Source organism: Rhinichthys klamathensis, unplaced genomic scaffold (assembly GCF_029890125.1).
Source record: "Rhinichthys klamathensis goyatoka isolate OS25496 unplaced genomic scaffold, OSU_Roscu_1.1 h1tg000055l_1, whole genome shotgun sequence".
Classification (NCBI taxonomy): domain Eukaryota; kingdom Metazoa; phylum Chordata; class Actinopteri; order Cypriniformes; family Leuciscidae; genus Rhinichthys; species Rhinichthys klamathensis.
Window position 1 is genome coordinate 340,230 of NW_026606600.1, and position 22,986 is coordinate 363,215.

A 22,986-nucleotide genomic window follows, 5' to 3' on the forward strand; every position below is an offset into this window, starting at 1 on the left:
GATTGAACACACACACAATTGAGGTTTTGTGTTGCAATCAATAACATTGTCGTTGTGCTAAAATTACTTTCATCATCTGATCCGTCTGACATTGTGCTAAAATTGGTTTCATCATCAGAAGTTTCGTAGTCAGACATGTTGTCAGCGAGTCGCGCTATCAACAGCTGATCGGAACGTGCGCACTGTTGACGTCGACAGCAGCGCGGATTGATAGAAATGGATAGAAAATAGTGCCGATTAAAACTGCGGTATGAATTTTGACCGGCGTGTTTTTTGTGTGGTAAATTAATCAAGCTTTGAAACGCAAATCATTTTTTCACGTAAAAACGCACAGTTTTGTGACCCCGGAAAATAACCGGGAGTACTTTATTGAAAAACTTCCAGCGGCCAGAACTCTGACCAGGGAGGTGACAACAGAGTGGGTCAGTGTGTATGCACTGTCGTGCTGGTAAGGATTGCATACAACTTCATGTCTTAAATGGGCGAACTAACCCTTTAAGGAGTGGGAAGGCCTGAATACTGACACCGAGGTTGCTTTATTTCTTCTCGATACGTGAGTAACGTTGGTTTTGCTGTGTTTCACAGAACTAAGACATGTTGTCTTTTGCTTGAATGTACTCGTATGCCATCTTCATTTGTTTGTTCATTTGCATTATTATTACTATAAGCCTGGAACGTCTAAACCTCTTCCACCGCCCATTTCAAGCATTGACTCCCAATGTGTGCCAAAGTGTGTTTTTTGGCTCACCTTTTAGTGAGTGATTGCTATAACCCCTTAATCTTGTCACATTTGTAATATTACTTGGACTATCGTGGTATGTAGGGAGCTGTTCATGAAAACTGTGTTTGTTTGTTTTTTGGGATGTAAGGGATGACTTTGCCATTTGAAGGAGTTGAGGAGCTAAATAGCAAATAGACATTTGACCTGATTTAACATTATAGTAACAGAAATTGCTTTCACTTATTGATGACATTATACCCCCGGGCAGCAGGCACAGCTGATTCCGCCATAGTGGTTGCATAGCGTGTACCTGAATGTGGGGGCGGAGGCATCGAGATTGGGTTTTGATCTTATTGGGTATGGGCATGTTTGTTTTGGTGATATCAAATATCAACAGCGTTTACCAGAAGTCACTTACTGCACCTTTAAGTTGTTCAGTAAAAACAATGGAAATCTTTTCTTTGTCCTTTTGTCAGTTAAAGAAAATTAACAAATCACAGATTCTTGATTTTATTGCATTTTACAAAACGTCCCAACTTTTCTGGATTTGGGGTTGTATGTTTGAGAACCCTTTGGAAATATCTGAATTTCTAGTAATAATTTATAAAATGTGGTCTGATCTTCTAAATCACAATTAAATACATAATCTGACTAAACTAATAACACACAAACAGTTGTACTTTTCAATTTTTTTATTGAAGACATTGAGTGATCATTAACAGGGCAGGCTGGGAAAAGAAAGTGAAACTCTTGTGTTAAGACTTCTTTAAAAGCTAATTGCATTCAATTAAGGAGATGAGATTGGAAGTGTGGGTTACACACAATAAAGGCACACTGGTTACTGTCAAATCTGTTCTTCAAGACAGATTGGTTAGTGTGGACCATGCCTCAATCCCAATTTCTTAAAAAACACATTACAGAGATGCACAAAGATGGAAAAGTCTATACAAAAGCATTGCTAAAGTGGTAAGTGGTAAAGTGGTCCATGGTAAGTGACCCTGTCTTCATGGGTTTTATTTTGACATTGGTGAGGACATAACAACAGTTCCCGCTGAATTGGAACAGTGATGATTCTAAAAGAAAGCATGCACAGGTCCCATATTTCTATAGTAGTAGTGAACAACTTTCACGCTCATCTAATAAACAGCATGCTCTTATTTCAGTGTTGCTTTTAATTTTGTGGATATTTCAGCGAACAATTTGCACTCATATTGTACATTCAGTTTAACAACATTAAAGTTAAAGAGGGTAAACTTTAACTAAACTGTGCACATGTTTTAAACACATACCTTACGTTCTTACTCCGTCCATGCAATAAATGCACATCTTTGAAAAAGCAGTTTTCTAGTATACTTGAACTTCTCAGGTCATGTCAAATGCGGATAGAATTACATCAACAGTGATTACATATAAATATATTTTAATTTTTTGAACTATATTCTATAGTCTATATTGGTAGGGACATGTCACTAGTGTCCCTACTAAATGTCTCTGCCCTTGCCATCTTCAAATGTAGAAAATTCTGGATTGATGCTATACTTTCCCTAGGAGTGGGCATCATGCAAAGATCACTCTCAGAACACAACAAGAGGTGTGAATGAACCCAAGGATAACAACAAAAAGACCCCTGATAACTCTACAAACTGCAGAAGTCTTTGTTCATGTGTACGTTATTTCAGAAGCACTGAACAATAATGGTGTTCATGAAAGGACAACACATAGGGAAACCAGTGCAAAAAAAAAAAAAAAATGTTGAGACATGTCTCATGTTTGCCTAAAACCACCAGGTTGTTCCATAATGCTTTTAGCAAATGTTCTTTGAACAGTGGAGACAAAAGTTGAACAGTTGAGACAAAAATGCACAATGTTTTGTTTGAAGAAAAAAGGGATCTGCACACCACCTCTAAAACCTCATCTCAAATGTGAAGCATGGTGGATGGTTTAATGCTGCTTTGCTGCCTCAGTGTCTGGACACTTTGAATTAATTAATGGAACAATGAATTCTAAAGTCCATCAAGACATTTTACAGGAGAATGTTGGGACAGAAGCTAATGACTTCAAGCTTTAGAGAGGATGGTTGATACAACAAGACAATGATCCAAATCACACAAATAATACGAACCAAAGAATGACTGAAAAAATGCGACATACCCTAAAGAGGGCTGTGCTCTCAAGACAACCTAGAATTTAATAACTGAAACAGATTTGTGGGGAGTTGCTAATGGAGGATATAAGGCCTTGTCCACACGGACACGGGTATTTTTATAACCGTGACCTTTTTTACGCGGTTCGGCCGTTTGTCCACACGGAAACACAGTACCAGGTTACTGAAACCGAACATTTTTGAAAACCCCTGCAAGGGTGAGGATCTTCAGAAACGCTGGTTACAGTGTTGTCATGTAGACCTTGCGACGTCAGAGTGTGTGCCGTTATCCGCTGTGTTTGACGTTAGATTGTGCGCCGTTATCCGCCTACCGGTAATAACTTTTTGTTAGGCTTCTGATTGGCCAATGTGGCTTTACGGTTAGGGTTATATTGTCGCCTACTGGTGTGGCATGCTCTTGACAGTGCTTGATAGCGTGTTTTTGCATTTTCATGTAGACGGAGATTTTTTTTAAACCGAGCATGTGTGGACGTGATTTTTTTTTTAAACGCAGGAGGAAAAAAATACCCGTGTCCGTGTGGACAAGGCCAAAGAGTTACAAAATGTTTCACTTACTTTTTGCGCAATGTATTTAATAAAAAATTGAACAATTACAGTTATTTGTGTTATTAGTTTAGTCAGATTGTGTTTATCTATAATTATATATAATATATAAAAATCTATAATCTATAAAATAAGATTTAAAGATCAGACCACATTTTATGAGTAATCAATGCAGAAATCCAGGTATTTTCAAAGAGATCACAAACGTATTCTTGCCACTGTGTATACATAATCTTATATAAACTTTTTTCTTTTTACCTCTATGACTTCAGCCATTGGTGTGATGGTGTTGGTCTTGTGAGAGCCAATGCGGAACTTGGCAGCCTTGTAGATCTTCCAGTAGACAAAGAGGACCACACAGAGGGGCAGGTAAAAGGCTCCAAAAGTGGAGAAGACTGTGTATGAGGGCTCCTGGCTTACTTGACAAGCCAGGCTGACTTCTGAGTAGGTCTCACCCCAACCAAAAAGCGGAGAAAGCGAGATAACAGAGGAGAGTAGCCATGTGAGGCAAATCATCACATTGGAGATTCGTTTACGTGTTTTTAATGTGTACTCCAGGTGGCGTGTTATGGACCAGTAACGATCTAGGGCAATGGCCGTCACATTCCAGATACTGGCTGTGCAACAGAGTACATCGCAGGAGATCCAGACCTGACACAGGGCCCGACCCAGAATCCACCGCCGTCCACAAAGCTCCCTAACCAGACTTAGGGGCATAACCAGTCCTGCAACCATCACATCCGAGATGGCCATGGAGGCAACCAGATTGTGGGGAACACGATGGAAGGTGCGCACCCTCAGGATGGTCACCAAAACCAGAAGGTTCCATACAAAGGTGGCCAGCACAAGCATGGCCAGCAAAGTGAGTGTGAGAACACTGAACACAGAAAATGGACGGTACAGATTACCCAATTCAGATCCTCCAGAGATATTAGCCAAGAGTACTGTAACATTGGGTTGAGTCATGGCAGCATGTGACTGTATGCAAATAGATATCTGGCTCTAATTAGAAGGCAAGGTGAAAATAAATGAAGTCACTGTAAGAGTGAATGGATTTTTCTTTTCTTTTTTTACTGTTTTTTAGGTCAGGCATGGTTTTCTTTTTGGATGTTTTTAAGTTAATTCATTTGAAAACATTTGCAAGAGTTTGCTTTCTGAGTGGGTGTTATTTTCTTGGCACTACAATTTGTGAGCTTATTGTCCTTTAGCTCACAGTTTTGTATGCCGGTCACTGAAAAGGTAGGCGTTTTGAAGTGCTGCCATACTGATTATAGATGACATTATGATTGCACATATTGATAATCGTGAGTTTATAGCCTTCAGTAATTTAAAGGTTCACAGGACACACATCTGAAGATGGGAGAAGCCATCCTCCATCCTTCATCCTAAAAGACAAGAAAAAAAAAGCATAAATGAATTTTATAGTTCATCCCACAAAATCGTCTTATTCAGCTACCACCTGAAATAGAAAATAGCTCTAGGCTATGGAATGGGTTTCTTTTTTCCTATATATATATATATATCTTATGTGTTTGTGCCAGGACATTGTAAACACATCCTGGCTGAGGATGTGCACACTGTGAAGGGTTTTATTCTGGCCTTGAACAGTGCAAACTATAAGCTTTGCCTCACTTCCCAATCCCATGAATGTCCCATCTATACGTGCAAAATCAAGCGTAGCGTTAGTTCTGGCAGGTCACTTCAGTCAAGCTTGCATCAGCAGACTCTCACCTATGACATCCATCCCTATATATAAGGTCCATTCGGTATTATCAGCAGCTTTATCGTGTTGCTCAGGAGCTAATTACCCTCCTCTATCCCCAGCTCCTCCTCTCGTCCAGTCAGGACTTGGCCTTCTGATATTCCTCTTAAATCAGACTAATTTTTCTTAAATTATGTTGTACATTAAATTATTGAACATTAATGATATCTGCAATACATGCTAGTTCTGTTCTGTTTACCCTAAGGGTGTTATCGCTGCTCTCCCTGCTCTTATTCATGCTAGGCTGCATGGATGGGCAGGGAGTTCTTGCCCACAATAGAACCATATCGCCAATCCAAACTGTATGCTGCTAATTGTCAATCATCTTTGACGATATTGGTCCTGACAGAATTCATGTGTTGTGATGTTCCATTGTGCTGTATTAATTTGATAAAACAACAAGAACAAATAATGACAGAAAACTGTTGGGCTGAGGATTTCCCTGGATAAGTATTTCATTTGACTGTGTGGATTTACTGCCTTTTTGCCAACATACTTTTGAATGACTTATTCTTATTTTAGTTGCTCAAGTCCTCTGTAGAAACCTTTCGACAAGTTTGTAGAAAACGTCTCTGGTTACTTACGTAACCTATGTTCTCTGAATAGGGAACGAGACGCTGCGGAAAGCGCAGTGGGATATCCTCTGGATGTGCCGATTGCCTGAAGCCCTATAGAATCACGCCAATTCATTGGCTGATGGCGCTTGCGCAAAGCTGGCTCCGCCCCGACGCTCTTACGTCGTAGCATGATGAACGCGCGCGCGCCCTCTTCTCAGATTTCTCTGCCGAAAAGAAAAACTGTCAGCAGCGCGAGGAGCTTGGCAGCGAACGCAGCGTCTCGTTCCCTATTCAGAGAACATAGGTTACGTAAGTAACCAGAGACGTTCTCTTTCATAGGTTCACTCAACGCTGCGGAAAGCGCAGTGGAAACGAAATACCAAACTCGCCAAGCTAAGCGCTGCCATAACTGGTACCAGACCAAATAATAATAACAACCATGATAGGTTCAAGCAGATAGAACCTGGGAACCTGGAGTCATGTCAAGATCTAAATTATAGAACCTCACAAAGGTGTGCGGAGAGGACCAACCTGCCGCCACACAAATGTCTTCCAAGAGGGCCCCTCTAAAGAGAGCTTGAGAGGAAGCCACACTTCTGGTGGAATGTGCTCTGATGCTAAGAGGTGAAGGCAAACCACGCACCTCGTAAGCCAGCGAAATAGCGTCCGTTACCCAGTGGGAAATCCTCTGCTTTGATGCTGCAAGCCCGCGGCGGCCAGCACCAAAACATACCAAGAGCTGGTTTGATTTCCTCCAACCGCCTGAGCGATCTACATACAACTTCAAAGAACGGACCGGGCAGAGCAAGTTAAGTTTCCTTTCTTCCTCAGAGGCAAAAGGAGGAGGGTGGAAAACGTTAAGGTTAACAACCTGAGAGCGGAACGCCGTGGAAAGAACCTTGGGTACACACCCCGACCTCGGCCTCAAGGTAACCCTAACCAGGCCAGGAGTGAAGTCCAAGCATGACTCACTAATAGAGAGAGCCTGCAAATCCCCCATCCGCTTTAGTGAAGATAAAGCTAACAAAAGAGCAACCTTAAGAGTCAGAATCCGCTCAGGGGCTGACTCCAAGGGCTCGAAGGGAGCCTCTGTCAAACCCTCCAGGACGACTGACAGGTCCCACGAGGAAACACTAGGGGGGCGAGCCGGTTTCAGGCGCCTAACCCCACGCATGCAGGCCGAAACTAACCTCAGTTTCCCCAAGGGAATCTCATCTGATTCTCTATGAGCGGCAATAGCTGCGACATATACTCTGAGAGTGGTAGCGGCCGCTCCGGAAGCAAACTTTTCCTGCAGGAATTCCAGCACTGAGCCTACTGGGCAGCTAACTGGGTTCCTATCATGTGCTAAGCACCATGCCTCGAACACCCTCCACTTGGAGGAATATAGCCTCCTCGTCGAAGGGGCTCTAGCATTCGCAATGGTCTCCTGAACGTCGGTTGGGAGATCAAAGCTTAAAGTGCGTATGTCAGGTTAAATTTGTAATTATGATTAACACAAAATAGTAAGGGGAAATACACGTTTGACAAGTTGATGTATTGTTTTGTATGGGTTTCGATACCTAAAGGCAGAATATAAGATAAAAAAAGGTCGTTATTTTCAGTCCTCACTGAAAACTGCTCCTCCCCTCAAACGGATCGCTTGACGTCATAAGAGGGAGACGTCTCCTCAGGTCGCTGAGAAAGTGAGTTTGTGAGCTGTGTTCAGTGTGTTGATAATTGTACGAGTGATAGAGCAAGAGAATTAGTGATTAGGACATTTATTTATTTAGTTAGTTAGTTAGGTATTTATTTATTTATTTATTTAGGTTAGTTATTTAAGTTAAGGTAACGTTAGTTAGTTAGGTATACGCAGGCATATTTTCACGATGGTGAATTACTGCGTTTGTGCTGGGTGCAAAAACACCGTTAAAACCGGTCACAGAGTCCACTTTTTCCCAAAAAGCAGGTCTGTGTTCCGTGCCTGGGTCAACTTTGTTCGGACTAAACGCGCTGACTTCAGTGCTGCTTCGGTATCTAAGACTTCGGTCATTTGCAGCGCCCATTTCACTGAGAAGGACTACGCTGTTGGAGATCTCATGAGTTATAAAATGGGATTTAAAACCCGAGTGAAACTGGTAGCTGATGCGGTGCCTACGGTATATGCTACTGTAGAAGCAGTCGACGGAGGACAGCGAGCCGGTCAACAACGAGCCGGTAAACAACGAACCGGACGATCGAATGCCCAGATGAAGCGGGAAGTGCTCACTGTAAGTGTTGTAAGATAATTGCTTGGTTTATGTGAAAACACGATTTGTTGCCAAAAATACGTATGGGCTTACTCCTATAAATACTCATTTGATTCTAGCAATTACCTAGCTAACGTTAGCGTTGTGATCATAGTCAGCAACCTTGTCATTATGTTGTAATTTTAGAGTTTCGCATTATTCTCTTCCTGTTTTAAAAATGCAGTAAAATAGCATTAGTCCGTTTGTTCAAGGATGTATTGTTGACTGTTGTATTTGCTTCAGCTTTTGGAAGATGCAGCGGGACCGTCACGGAGGGATGCACCCACAGTCAGCCATGCAGTGCATGTTGACCTAGAACCAGAGGTAGACCCAGAACCAGAGGCCCATTACGCACCAGCATCTGTTCATCACAGTGGCTCACAGTGCAACATTAGACCTTTGCGACGTTCAGCAGGTAGGATATAATTGGTCTTATATCTGAGGTTGACTTGTCACTGTGGTTGGTTTGGTTGTGTCTTTTTATAATGCAAGGCCTTCATTCAATCACAGCTGTTCAGGTAAGGCCGAAGATGGTCAGTGTGGGGACACAGACGGTAACACCAAAAGTCAAGACCACTTCAACCCCTCTGCCCAGTCCTGTTGATAGTGATGATGAGACCAGCTCTTTCATAGACATCGACAATGATATGTCATGGATGCCAGAGGAGGAGGAGGAGGAGGAGATGAGTTACTCATCACTGCCACAGGAGTCTAACCCAGAACTCAAGTAAGGAAATTAGATTACTTTGGTTTTAGATTTTGACTGTCAAGAAATTCTGTTGTGGTTCGAAGGTTCTGTAAATGTGTGCTTTGTATATTTGTTGAGCATTTTTGCCTTTATTGTGATAGGACAGTTAGAGAATAACAGGAATGGTTTGGTTTTTCAGCCTGGCTGATAAGTTTATTGTCTGTGAAAGCCAGTTGATGTCTCTTTTCACAATTTGCCCTGCATGTTGTGGGGAAAGCAAGGGTAGCATGAACCAGAAGGAGGGAACTTTTATCAAAATAAAGCAAGTAAGATGATGTTTGTAAATTCCACTGTTTATACAATTTAAATAAACTGTATCGTTTTTAGTGAATTTGAGTTATATATTTCAAGGTGTAATTGTGACTCCTAACATAGTTTTGCTGTTTTTTATTTTTGCGTATTCTATACATCTAGGTCTGTGCAACATGTGGCTATGAGCGTTATTGGCAGAACCAGCCCATGTTGCATAGAAATATGCCTGTTTGCAACCTTCTTCTCAGTGGGGCCATACATTTTTCGGGTTGTATGGCCACACAAACGCTGAGGATGCTGACACTGTTTGGTCTTCAGTGCATCAGTGCGAGGACTTTCTTCCGCCACCAGCACCTCTACACAATCCCAGTCATTATGCAGGCCTGGCAGAATGAACAGACAGGGGTCATTAGGGAACTAAAGGAGATGGGCGGCGGACTGGCAATCTCGGGTGACTGCAGGTAAATGCACGGTTGGCCTCATCTAAAATGGAAAATGTTTACATTGCAACTCATTAATTCAATTTTTAACATTCTTAGGTCAGATTCCCCTGGGCATTGTGCAAAGTATGGCACTTACTCCTTAATAGAGGAGAGAACAAACAAGATCATAGATCTTCAGCTTGTCCAGGTGAGTATGATGTTTTTCAGTTCCACTACCAGATTTCAAGTGTTACACTGTCTGTGACATGTTACAGAGCTCTGAGGTCCCAAACAGCACCTGGTGTGAGCTTGAGGGTCTGAAGCGCAGCATGTTTTTTTTAAAGAACCAGAACCTACATGTGTCGACCCTCACCACAGACAGACATCGGCAGGTAAAGTTGTATATTTATAGTAATACAATGTCTGTAGTATTGTTTTCACATTTGGACAAACTCCTGACAGACTGACAAAACCACAAATAGTTATTTGAGCCTTGGTAGAGGTGCACTTTTTGAGTGAATCATTAGTTTTTATTTCTGTATTTGAAGGGTTGTGTCTTTCTACACAGATTGCCAAGTGGGTGCGAGAGGAGCTGTGTCCTGAAGGAACAAAACATTTCTTTGATGTCTGGCATGTTGGAAAAAGTATGTATCCTGTTGTTGGTAGCCTTTTATAAAGTTGAGTCTTGTAAATACATTTCCATATATACTTTGTTTTGGTTCTGAAACAGCTCTAGGGAAGGCTTTGGATGCTGCCGCTAAAGAAAGGCACTGTGAGGACCTGAAGCTGTGGAAGCCAGCCATTGTCAACCACCTGTACTGGACTGCTGCTTCAACTCCTGATGGAGATCCAGATGTGATGCAGGCCAAATGGCAAAGCCTGGTGAACCATGTCCAGGACATTCATGAACATGACACCCCTGCATTTCCCTGCTGTTCACATCCACCTCTGCAGGGGGAGCAGCGAAACAAGCAGTGGCTAGAACCAGGTACACCATCAGTATGTTAAAGAATGCAATAATGCTCTGATATTTAAGGTCGTGGTTTATGCTTGGTATATTTTGCTACAGGTTTACTCCAGCTATAACATATTTGTATGGTTTTGGTAAATGTGAAGAAAGAAATTATACTTCTATTCCTCATCTGTGTGTACAGTCAAAGAACATGTAGTAATATCAGTAAAACATGTCCATGCAGGCTCAACAGTAGCAACGAAATTGGAGAGTGTAACTACTAGGGCAGCACTACTGAAGGATATACGGCAGCTATCCCCACAGTACCAGACATACTCGTTGGAGGCATTTCACTCCCTCATCCTCCACTTTGCACCCAAACACACTGGGTTTTCATATCTTGGAATGTACAGTAGGTCAGTGCTATGCAATGGAATAACCTATGTGTCGTTATTTCATCATTCTAGACATGTCAGTCTCATACTCTGTTTTTTTGCTTTTCTTCAGGCTTTTTTTGGCAGCTCTACATTACAATTACAATAGTAGTCGAGAGGTTGCGCGAACGGCTGACGGTGAGGAGTGCTATGCTGTGAGCTACCCAAGGTTCCGTAAAGGTGGCTGGGTTGTGCGCCCCATCAAGCAGCAGCCTTCATATGGTTAGCAGTTTCAATCAGTTCTGTCATATTTTGAGATGTACTTGTTTTAGTGCATGAGTCATTGGTAATGTCACTGAATATACATGCTTTTCTATAACCCAGGTTATGCATCAGCACTCATGGAATCTCTCCAAGACAGGTACTCTAGATCACCAAAGGCTCTACAAGAGTACAGTGCTGCCTTGGGTTCTGATGCACCTGCTCCCCTCTCCAGATCTGGCCACATCATTTCAAAGGAGGAGGCAGTTAGTCTTCACCTAGCTCAACAATCACGCTTTAGCAAAAGCCATTAGATTTTTTTTACAAATTATTATTTTGATTGTATAAATGTTTGTTTTTATTGTTACATAATCTTGCTTACTGCATTCTTCTGAGTAATCTCCCTATTTTCACCATCTCTAATACATCACTGTAATTTTGCAAAGGTGACCTTTTAAAAATCTTTCTGTTTGAATAACATGTGTTTATAGTTATGATCCATGACAACGTCAAGATTGGGTATGTATTGTGGATTCTTTTTTAGACTCTCTAACTTTTTTGGTGTGCTGTTCTGTGTAACTCAACTGAGTTTGTCTGTGTGTGCACTAATCCTGTCTGCATGCTGCATGTTTTGGTTTTGTCTACTTTTGTTTGCACATAATTGTTGGTGCCTAATTGTGGGTAACTGTGGGTAGTGCCTTATTATTACCTTTCTGTGTTTCACATATTATTTTATCAGATTTCTCTTTATGCACTGTGGTGTGGTAAAGTTTGTCTGTGTGTGCACTAATCCTGTCTGCATGCTGCATGTTTTGGTTTTGTCTACTTTTGTTTATTTCATAACCTTCTGTCAATAAACACATTTTCTGTAAATAGACTTGTCTTCTGTGTAGAGTATTTAAACTTCTGTAGATATTTTTTTGTGTCCTGACTGCCAGTATGGTTTATTTTATGCTTGTCAATGTTAGGACGAGTAGGAAGTAAGCCTTGCTATATACAGTACGAGTCATACTCTATGACAGCTTGTGATCAGAATTATTTTTTATTAATATTCACCCAAAGGAGGCCAATCAAAACCTTTGTATGTTCCACCTTCTTGAAACTGTCTTCTGATGTCTGAAACAACACAAGAAGGCAAGGGCCTCCGGATGTGCCTCCCCAAAATGCCATAGGCCCAACGTACCACCTGTCTGTATGCTGTGTAGCGGTATTGCCTAAGGATAGTGATGTAACAGTTAAACTGGATATGGATAACTGAATTATTGTATTATAATGCAGTTGCAGAACAACTTATTATTGTGGTTCACTAGACATATTTTCTGCTGAAAATGAAACTAATAACTTTAAAACAAAAAAATAATGTAAACGTACTCGTGACTGCTAGCCTCTAAAGGACCATGTTCCTGCCTGAAGTTCAAGTAGGCAATCTTGAGAACAAAGGGGTTCAGACAGCATGCCTCAAAACCAGGGTGTTGTGTGAGGCAAGTTATATGATCTGGCAGAGGGGTAAGCTGTTCAACCAGGGCCCAGAATGCACCCACCTCTCTGCAGCACATGCTCTCTACAGCTGAGGCCATGGCCTGGCAATGCCCACATAGACACCTACGAATCAAAACGATAAGGTACGTTTTTATGTTTCCACTGTTCGATCGCGCCTCTCACTCACTCTCTCTCTCTCACACACACACACACACACACACACACACACACACACACGCGCGCGCACACGCACACGCACACACACACCATCTCTCAACACTACAAGAGTTAGGTGGCTACAGCCGGTCATCTGTTCATTATAGCCACGGAGCTAAAGAGCTAAGGCGGAGCTACAGATTAGGTGTCCCTAAAAACCCGCGTATCTAACAGTAGTTCCGCATTAATTAATTTGCACGCGAGTTTTATTTATTTTTATACCGTGTATTCTCCGTGTATATTCATGAACTGTACCATTTCAGTTCAATACGAATACATGTACTAGTCCGTTCCACCTCTAAAGTATGCCTATACTTACCAAGACACCTGACCAACTCTCCACTGGTTCTCTTCACACCAGATATCTATGTTTCTTCGATGGTAATTATTAAAAATTCTGTTTGGCTCCTCATCCTCACGCCTGGGAGGCTCAAAATTGTATGGCTGTGGGCCATCGTAGGTTTGAGGGGGATTTTGGATCTCCTCAGACTCAAAACTCTCCATTCTTGAATAGAACTTTTCTGCCACGTCTCCCTCTTCTGACGTCACAGCTCAGCTGGGTTTTAAAAATATGATCTTGACAGAAATGGCTATAAAACTTACTGTAGGGCAATTACAGTAATAATTTTAATGATAATTGCTTTTTCACACAGACATCTAAACATTATTTAATATATCTAAAAAAAAATTTTTACCTGACATACACACTTTAAAGCTAACGGCCTCTGATAGGCCAAACATACAGCTTCCAAATGTCGGGGCGAGGATGCCATATCCTGCCCTGAAGCTGGGAAAGCAGGTCCTCCCTGACCGGTATCTCCCAGGGGGAGGATTCCAACAGAGGGAACAGCTCCGAAAACCATGGCTGGGACGGCCAGAATGGGGCTACCAGAAGGAGGCGGACTCCGCTCTCCCTCACTCTGGACATAACCGCCTGGATCAGCTTGATGGGCGGGAAGGCATAGAGTTTCTGCATCGGCCAAGGGTGGGCGAACGCATCTATCCCCAACGGAGCTGGAGGGCTCAGAGAGAACCAAAGCGGGCATTGGGACGACTCCTGAGATGCAAAGAGGTCCACTTCCGCTTTCCCGAACACCTCCCAGATCAGGGCCACAGTCTGGCGGTTCAACATCCATTCCCCAGACCTGAGCTTCTGCCTCGACAGAAAATCTGCTGCGAGGTTCAGAATCCCTGGGACATGAACTGCTCTCAGAGAGAGGAACTTGTCCTGGGACCACAGGAGAAGGTGACGCGCATGCCTGTCTAGGGTGCGCGATCGTGAACCCCCCTGTCTGTTTACATGGGACACTACTGCCATATTGTCCGTTCTGACAATGACATGGTGTCCTTCGAGGAAAGGGAGAAAGTGGCAAAGAGCCAGGAAGACAGCCCTCAGCTCCAAGCTGTTTATGTGCCACGAGAGGGTCTCGCCAGTCCAAACCCCACACGCTGGCCTGCCCTCGAAAACCGCTCCCCAGCCGGTCAGAGAGGCATCCGTCGTAACCATCTGGCGACGGAATACCGCACCCATACCGACTCCTTTCTGAAGGAAGAGGGGGTCCCGCCAGATTGACAGGGCGCGAAAGCAACTGCGCGACACCTTCAATAGGCGAAGGGCTGGCCCCGTGGGCCGAGCCCCTGAGAGCTTCATCCACCACAGAAAAGGTCTCATGTGGAGTAGCCCCAGAGGTAGCACAGGGGAGGCCGCGGCCATAAGGCCCAGAAGTCTGCGGCAGGTGCTCACGGAAATATGCTGGCCTAGTGCAAAACGGGACAGACATGTCACCAGACTGGAAATCCGTGCAAGAGCCAAACGGGCCTGCATAAGAACGGAGTCCATGCGTACTCCCAAGAAAACCGTGTTCTGAGCTGGAGTAAGAACGCTCTTCTTCGTATTCAACCTCAAACCGAGAGACTGAATATGACGGAGGACAATGTCCCTGTGGTGAGTCACCAACTCTCTGGAGTGGGCTAAAAGGAGCCAATCGTCCAGGTAGTTGAGTATATGGATGCACTGGAGCTGCAGCGGGGCCAGAGCAGCATCCATACACTTTGTGAACGTCCTTGGCGCTAGAGCGAGGCCAAAGGGGAGGACCCTGTACTGGTACGCTTTTTCTCCAAAGGCGAACCTGAGGAACTTCCTGTGTCGCCGTACGACCTGTATGTGGAAATAAGCATCCTTGAGGTCTACCGTCACGAACCAGTCCCCCAGCCGGATATGAGATATGATGGCCTTCAGCGTCAACATTTTGAATTTTCCTTTGTAAAGAGAGAAATTCAACCGGCGAAGATCTAGTATCGGCCGCAGGCCGCCCCCCTTCTTCGGGACCAGGAAGTAACGGCTGTAGAAGCCCTGTTCGACTTCCCCCGAAGGAATCTCTTCTATCGCCCCCTTCAGCAGAAGGGATGAAATCTCCTGCTGTAGTACAGAAGCCTGAGCGGCGCTGTCGACTACAGTAGGAAAGACCCCGTTGAAGCAGGGGGGGTTGCGACAACACTGAAGCGTGTAGCCGAGCCGAACTGTGCGAAGGATCCAAGGCGATACCCCTGGTAAACGCTCCCATTCTTGAACGAAATGTGATAGAGGGAGAGGAGTGTTGCAGTGCAAGGGACATACCTGAGGTAGGGTGTCGCGCTGGTTCCCATGGGGAGGCGCGGTTGACCGTGGAGGAGAGCGCTTGGCGTCCTGACACGTACTGGGGGGTACCACCACCTGGATAGAAGTAACTGGGTCCGCCTGCTCCAGAGGAAAACGAACTGTGCCTCCGAGGAAGCGATTGGCGGGTGTAACGTGCACCGGGAGCGAGGGGAGAAAGCAAGACGCGTCTCCTTCCTCCTGAGCCGGACTGGGTGAAGAGAGTGAAACAGGACCTGAACTTCAAAACACGCTGGGTGGCGAAGGTGACAGGGTTGGATGAGGAGAGCCAGCTGGAGGAGGGCAGAAACGCTTGCGCGGTCTGTCCCAACCTCGTAGATCTGGTGAGGCTCTCCTCCTTCTGACCTGCGGGTCAGGAACGGCTCGAGGAGGCTGGAGCGGCCGATTTATTGGACCGCTTCAGCTGAAGGCGCTTGTGAGGGCGCTGGCGGGGAAATGGACGACCTCCGGCTCCCCAGACCGTAGTTGGTGGGTGGTGAGCCGGGTCACTCCTGCAAGTAGGGAATTCAGCCCTATGAGCAGAGCGTTCTCGGGTTTGAGAAGTAGGAGGGTTGGAGTCTCTTGGCCCTCTGACCCTCCTGGGCATAAACTGCCTGAACGCGGCCGACTGAGACTTAGCGGCGCGGAACTTCTCAACCACCGTGTTGACCGCCTCCCTGAAAAGACCTGAGTGGGAGATAGAGGCATCCAGGAGGAAACTCTTATCCTTGTCTCGGATCTCCGTGAGATTCAACCAGAGGTGGCGCTCTGCAGCAACCGAGCCCGCCATAGAGCGACCTACAGTCCGAGCAGTGTGTTTGGTGGCTCTTAGGGCCAGAACTGTGGCTTTGCGAAGCTCTTTGACAGCTTCGGGCGTCAGTCCCTCTCCTTCATCCATGTCCTTCAAGACGTCCGCTTGGTAGGCTTGAAGGATGGCCATGGTATGCAGGGCCATGCCTGCTTGACCAGCCGCCATGTAAGACTTCCCAATAAGGGAGGAAGTAGTCCTACAAGCCTTGGAAGGAAGAAGGGGACGCGCCTTCCAGGACGGTGCAGACGACGGGGCGAGGTGGTTAGCCAGCGTTGGAATAGCGGAATAACCCTGCTCCACAAAACCCACAAGGTTGGTGAAGTCAGCGGCTGCCGCATTAGTTAGGCGTGCGGAGAAAGGCTGCTTCCAGGATCTGGAGATCTCGTGATGCAGATCGCTGAAAAAGGGCAGCTTTCTTCGCTCTGGCCTAGAATTAGGGCCACGTAGGAACCTCTCGTCGAGTTTGGACGATTGAGACTCGCGGGGCTCATCAGGCCAGTCAATAGAGAGCTTCTCTGTAGCGCGCGACAGCACGTCAATAAGCTCAGTGTAGGCCGGAGTAGGCCGCGCGTCCTGGCCGCTAGGCGGGATAACGTCATCAGCCAAAGCAGGCCCGAAATCCTCGGAGTCGGAGGCTGCAGTGTAAATCCCGTCATCCAGACCGAAAGAAACCGATTCGCGGGCTCCCGGGCTGGGGCATAAATAATCATGCGCGAATTTAACCGCGCCGCGTGCGTGCTCGGGAGAGGGAGGGAGAGAAAGGGCGAGGCCCGTCTGCTCATACTCAATATCCTCGAGCTCATTATCCGAGCCCCAGGCCGCGGATCCACGAGAGGCCTCAGCAGTCTCGGGAGCGCGACAGGGGGGAACGAATGACTCCTTCTCAAAAACCGCGAGTCTAGAGCGGAGGGTTTTGAGAAGGAGATTGTCACAAAATTTACATTTTGACAATCCTAATACAGCCTCACGCGCATGCGAAAAACCCATACATTTAACACACTTACTGTGAGGGTCGTCGTTCGAGATAAAACGAACACATGGCGGAGAGCAGCAGCGATAATCCATGACACTTCACTGTAAGGAGAACAGAGTTCCACTTATACCAGTCGCTGAAGTGTCGAGACGAAAGCTGAAGTTGAATTTGAAGAATTCGGGCTCAGAAAAACCGAACGAAGGGCGAGATGTGACCGCTTCGTGAAGGCAGAGAAATCTGAGGAGAAGATGGCGCGCGCGCGTTCATCATGCTATGACGTAAGAGCGTCGGGGCGGAGCCAGCTTTGCGCGAGCGCCATCAGCCAATGAATTGGCGTGATTCTATAGGGCTTCAGGCAATCGGCACATCCAGAGGATATCCCACTGCGCTTTCCGCAGCGTTGAGTGAACCTATGAAAGAGAACCAAATTTTTAAAACCAATTTTTAAAACTTCATTATCAGACAATGAAGTTTTACATTACATTTACCCCGTTACACTTAAGTATTTTTTTGGAAAATTTGTACTTTCAAGAGTAGATTTAACTGTGGGTACTCTTACTTTAATTCAAGTACATTTCTAATGAAAAAACTGTACTTTTACTTCGTTACGTTGGGCGACGTTCCTCTCGTTACTTTATTTTAATGCAATAAATGTTAAGAAATGCATAGTTTATTATAAGCGTGCTGCCTCTATTTTCTGGAGCACGAGCGATGCCCCATTCACAAATGAATCACTCTTTTGAGTTGATTCTGTTCAAAGACTTGATCAAACAAGTTGGCAAAACTGTCTAAATTGGTTCGCGAATCAGTTTGAATGTTTTTGTTCAGTTTTGCATGCACTGAATCATCTGAAGCGGTTTCTCACTCTGAGTCGTATCAGGAAATTTAAGAACACCAAGAGCGTTGGATGAAGTGGCAGTGGACCTACAGTCAATTGAAAGCAAATCTGCAAATACATCCTATTGTTTGCCAGCGATGAAGATCTTTATTAGTTGAACATCTGCGTGTGCTGTCTGTGAACGATTCCACAGGTAGCCTATAGCTACATTCGATTTCATTTCATTCAGGCAATACATTTTACAACAAACAGATTATTACACTAAGTACACGATACCACTACTGCAAAGTATGACATTACCAGTTTTTTGGACATATACCTTAATTTATACATTAAATATGCTACCAATTTGAGTATGAAATGAACACCCGCCAATCCACAACTTGTGGTTATTGGGCAATGGCAGCAACCTGCTTGTCTTGAAAATGAATGCCTTTGCTTAGAAATATACACACCTGCAGAAATATACATTTCATTACATTTTGGAGAACAGACGGAAGAAGATCCGTCAATGTGCATTTGATCATTGTTTATGTTCAGATGTTCAGTAGCTCGAGCACATGTGAAGAGTTTTCACTCTTTCTTCTCCTTTTCAGTGATTCCCTTTACATGCATTTGAACGTAAAACTGTACGTAGCTGAGCGTAGCTGTATTCATTATTATTATACAAAGCAAAGGATAAATCTAAATAATGTTTGTTTCTTCTGTCTTTTCAGATATCTAATTATTATAATAATATAATCATTTAAATTAAATATCTATCTAAATAATAACATGTTATTGTATTGTTGTATATATATGATCCGAAGTAACTAGTTACTTGAGTAGATTTTTCATTGGTTACTTTTTTACTCTTACTCAAGTAACCATTAAGATTATTACTTTTTCTTTGAGTAATTATTTCTATAAGTACATGTACTTTTACTTGAGTAGTGTTTGGATACTCTACTCACCTCTGGGTAATTTGTTCTTGTGTGCTTGTGAAACAGATTCAGTTCAGTTATTTGTAGCAATTGAAATTACACAGGAGACTTCAATTGACTACCTGTCTTCATATTGACCTTCCTGCAATAGTGTCAGCTGCTAAAGATCCATCCTCCAGGAAGAGCATCTTTATCCCAGAAGCACAGAAAAGTAGACATTATTATAGAGCTAAAAGGTTTTGATTTTCATTAAGTGTGTCAAAATGTAACCTCTGTTGGCTTTCAAACCCCTATTAAGGGTACAAAGGCCAGCATGCTTGTCAAGAGAGCTCATAGGTAAAATAATCAAAACATCAAATATCTGTCAGCAGCACAACAGTGCAGGGAATATTACAAGCTGTCATATCAGTATTAACAACAATGAGAGGCCTGAGTTTTCTGCTCTGATTGCTTTGTGTCTCTTTTCAGACAAAATAATACATGTGTGATTTTTGTGTTAGTTTAATTCATTTCAAACAAAGCATAAAAATAGAAAATAAATGGGATTGGTGACAGAAGGGCACTGAGGTGTCAACAGACATTGCGTCTTGATTAACGCACCTCTGATTGCCCATAGTGCACCTCATTACCCAGCATGCTCATCATCAGTAAGTCTGGAGTCTGTCCTGTCAGGAGGAACAGAGAGGAAACACACAATGTCCACACTCAACAGGCTCATTACCACACACAAGCACAGAGGAACACTGATTACAGATTCATGCTCATTTTCTCTCGGTGCTGCTGAGCTCTGTTTACTCTGTTCGTATGACAAAGTCACTCCAAAGAAAAAATTATATTTATGGAAAAGATCTAAGATATACATCAAAAAGTCTTAGTGTCTTAGTGACTGGCCAAAAATAGTCTACCCTTATTTTTGATAATATTCCTCCTTTTTACCCATCATTTCCTCTACTTTCATCTTCCTTCTCTATCTTAACTACTCTTCATGTCATCTTTAAATCTGTCCCTACTATCGTTCGTCTCCATCTCTTTTATTAGCTTGTGCCCAGCGCCATGAAATTGGACACACATGCACCTAATCATGCATCTAACACATAATCAGTGGCAAGAAAAGCCCTCAGCATATTGTCTTGGCAGTGTTTAACTAATCATCCCTGACAGTTACACATCAGCAAATCAACCAGGGCACTGGACACATCCTTAGAGATAAAGAGACCTGTCATTTAATGCCATTCCCACGAGAGTGAAATATAGTTTCTAGCTACTTTTTTTAACTATACTATTCTGAGGATAAAAAGTATTCTGTTGTGTTTGAGTTTGTTCTGACATAAATAGACAGTAAGAGATTAAAGGGATAGTTAACTCAAAAATGAAAATTCTGTCATCATTTACTCACCATCATGTTGTTCTGAAACTGTATGACTTCATGTCTTCTGTAGAACACAAAAGATGATGACAAAATGTTCATATTAGAGTGAACCATTCCTTTAAATAACAGAAAAAGATGCAAGGAAGAGAAAAGAGAATGCATACAAATATACTGTTTTAAACATATGCTGTGCTCTATAGGGACTCTTAAATAGATTGCTCACTACTCTAGATCAATATTTAACAATGTTCTCAGGATGATAAACGCAAGCAATTAACCTGCATAAACTTTATTCTTAAATGTTTTTTTTAACCTTTTTTGTTAACATCTAGCTTCTCGACCTGATGAGAAAGACAAGGAGCCGGTTCCCAAAATGGCTGCAGATAAATGGTTAAGAGTCCACCAGCTTCATTTCCAATTAATATAACGCAAGAACTGAATAGTTACCAAGATCACAATCCTGTGCTGACAATATTGTGCTCTCGAGCACAGCACATAACCACAGGCTGCTGCAGGGGGTTGTCTCTGCAATCAGTGTACAGTGTATGCTACTTTGCAAAAGTCATATTAAATAATATATCTGACTTTACTTAAACCAGTACATTTAGGTGTTACCACATGAATCACATTTTGACAAAATTTTTACAATGCAATTTATCTTGTGAATGTTTACTTCCTGTTACATTGGATATCACTCACTCACTCACTTACAATAAAAGTGCACTGAATTGTCAATTTCCTTCATTAAAGCCTGACCAGCAACTGTCAATGATCACATTAAATTCACATTTATGACATTAACAGACACTCTTAATCAGACCCTGTTAAAATGAGAGCTTAAACATGCTGATTTGATGGTTTTAGCTGGTCCTCTAGCCTGGTCAGTTTGCTGTTTTTAGAGGGGGTTTTAAGACATTTTTGAGCAGGTCAGCCTGGAAGACCAGCTAAACCACAAGCGACTTAATGTCAACATGAAATCAAAATGAAAAAATCTTAATTTTGCGGAGTTTTTTTTTTTTTTAAACTAACTTTCCCTCATACTCTTTAATCAAAATATCTTCCCCTCCCTCTTGCAACAACATATCTTCTCATCTTTGATGACGTGTTTACTGGTGTGAGGGCGGGACAACCTGTCACTCATATGAGATCATAGCAATAACAACCACAACGATCCAATCAATTCCCAATGGATAAAAAAACATTCCTACATTTTTTTTGTTAATAAGCTGTTTCACTTGGATATACATCACAAAACGGAAGAAAAGACTATTACAACTTCTGTTTTATGTCGACTTTAAAGTATCACATGATGATTAAGAGATCAATGGAAATCGTGGAATTTGGGTAGCTGTACAAATACACAGTGCTGCGATTCCCTACACCTAACAGACATACAATAAAACAGTGACAAACCGTCTAGTAATTTTTTTTACTATAAAATTATGCAAATGAATCACGCATGATTGGTCTGTGCTGTTTAGATAAACCATGTAGTAGCTACTTCATGGCGGCAATTATGACAGCCATTGAACAGAACTAATATATTATACTACAGAACTATTATTATATTCTGTGTAGTAGGACAGTGCTTTTTGGGGGGTCAAAAAGGCAACCTTGATAATAGTGCACAATTAACACACAGTGATACAATTAAATTCCCAATTATATTTGTTATATTAAAAGAATCTTTCAAACGCATCTCACCTCTCACTATTGTATGTATTTTTGTAGCAGAGAAATTATATTTATACTGCGCACGAACGCAAATCATGTAGATATAACCCCGCATGAGTGCAAACTCTCTGATTTGAGCACTTGTCACCAAATGAGGGTCTCACGGGGTGATGAAACATCAGTCGCTGATTTCTATGAAAATGCGCGCGACTCGTAGCCTACCAGTCTAGCAATATCGCCTGAAAGCTCCTGTTCGGTACAAAGTGCTGAAAAAGCATCTCACTTCAACAACCTGTCAAGTTCAAATTAAATGTCTGAGTAAAGCGAGAGCGATCATGAAGCAACGTTGAATAACGTGTGGTCACTTCACGACACGGGCTCCTCTTCCTGTTCATGGGGACAGAATATATCATTCTTTTTCTCTGATATCTGGCTTTAAAACATAACATTTAAATCCCAAAGGCTTTAAATGTGCTGCATTAAAAACGCTGTGTCTACACTTCACTTCAAGGAACCCGATTTTTTCAGTGCTACATCGTCTAGTACAGGACAACCATAAATAAGATTTTTTTTTTTTTTGCGACGACCACCTCTTGCCACTTATTTTGAAATGGATATGAAAAGCATTTCATTCCGCTTGTGTCTCGATAAATGTCGCTAATTCAGCACACTTAACATAGCGTTATTTACACTTTGCACACAGCAAACGTCTGATAAAGCTCTTAATACTCACCCTTAATCACAATAGCAATACGAAGATGCCACTAAAGTGCAGGATTTATTCGCTTTTTACTGTCAAACGCAACTGTTCTGCCCACCTGAAACCGTCTTCATCTAAACACATTAACGTTATACTTCAGCCAAGGCTTCTTCAACATCGCATGTGGGTTGAACCAATGTGTGGCGTAGGGGTGTTGCATCAATACGGAACGGTGAAGTATAGTTTACTTGCGATAAGAATCACATATTCAGTCGATTAAGGACTTTATAAGCTGTTGGCAATGACCGACTCCTGAAATTCGTGAAAATATCGATAAGTTATAGC

General features: G+C 43.0%; 1 protein-coding gene across 1 annotated transcript in view; it reads right to left on the bottom strand.

The window, feature by feature from the left end:
• htr5ab (5-hydroxytryptamine (serotonin) receptor 5A, genome duplicate b) overlaps nt 1-22,778 on the bottom strand; it is a 29,460-nt gene extending 6,682 nt beyond the window's left edge. The window contains exons 1-2 of the mRNA XM_056248391.1: nt 22,675-22,778; nt 3,687-4,806 (exon numbers count right to left, since the gene is read on the bottom strand). Of these exons, the coding sequence (XP_056104366.1) occupies nt 3,687-4,394 (708 nt within the window). The 5' untranslated portion in view covers nt 4,395-4,806; nt 22,675-22,778. The remainder of the gene's footprint in view (nt 1-3,686; nt 4,807-22,674) is intronic.
• Nucleotides 22,779-22,986: the final 208 nt, after the last annotated feature.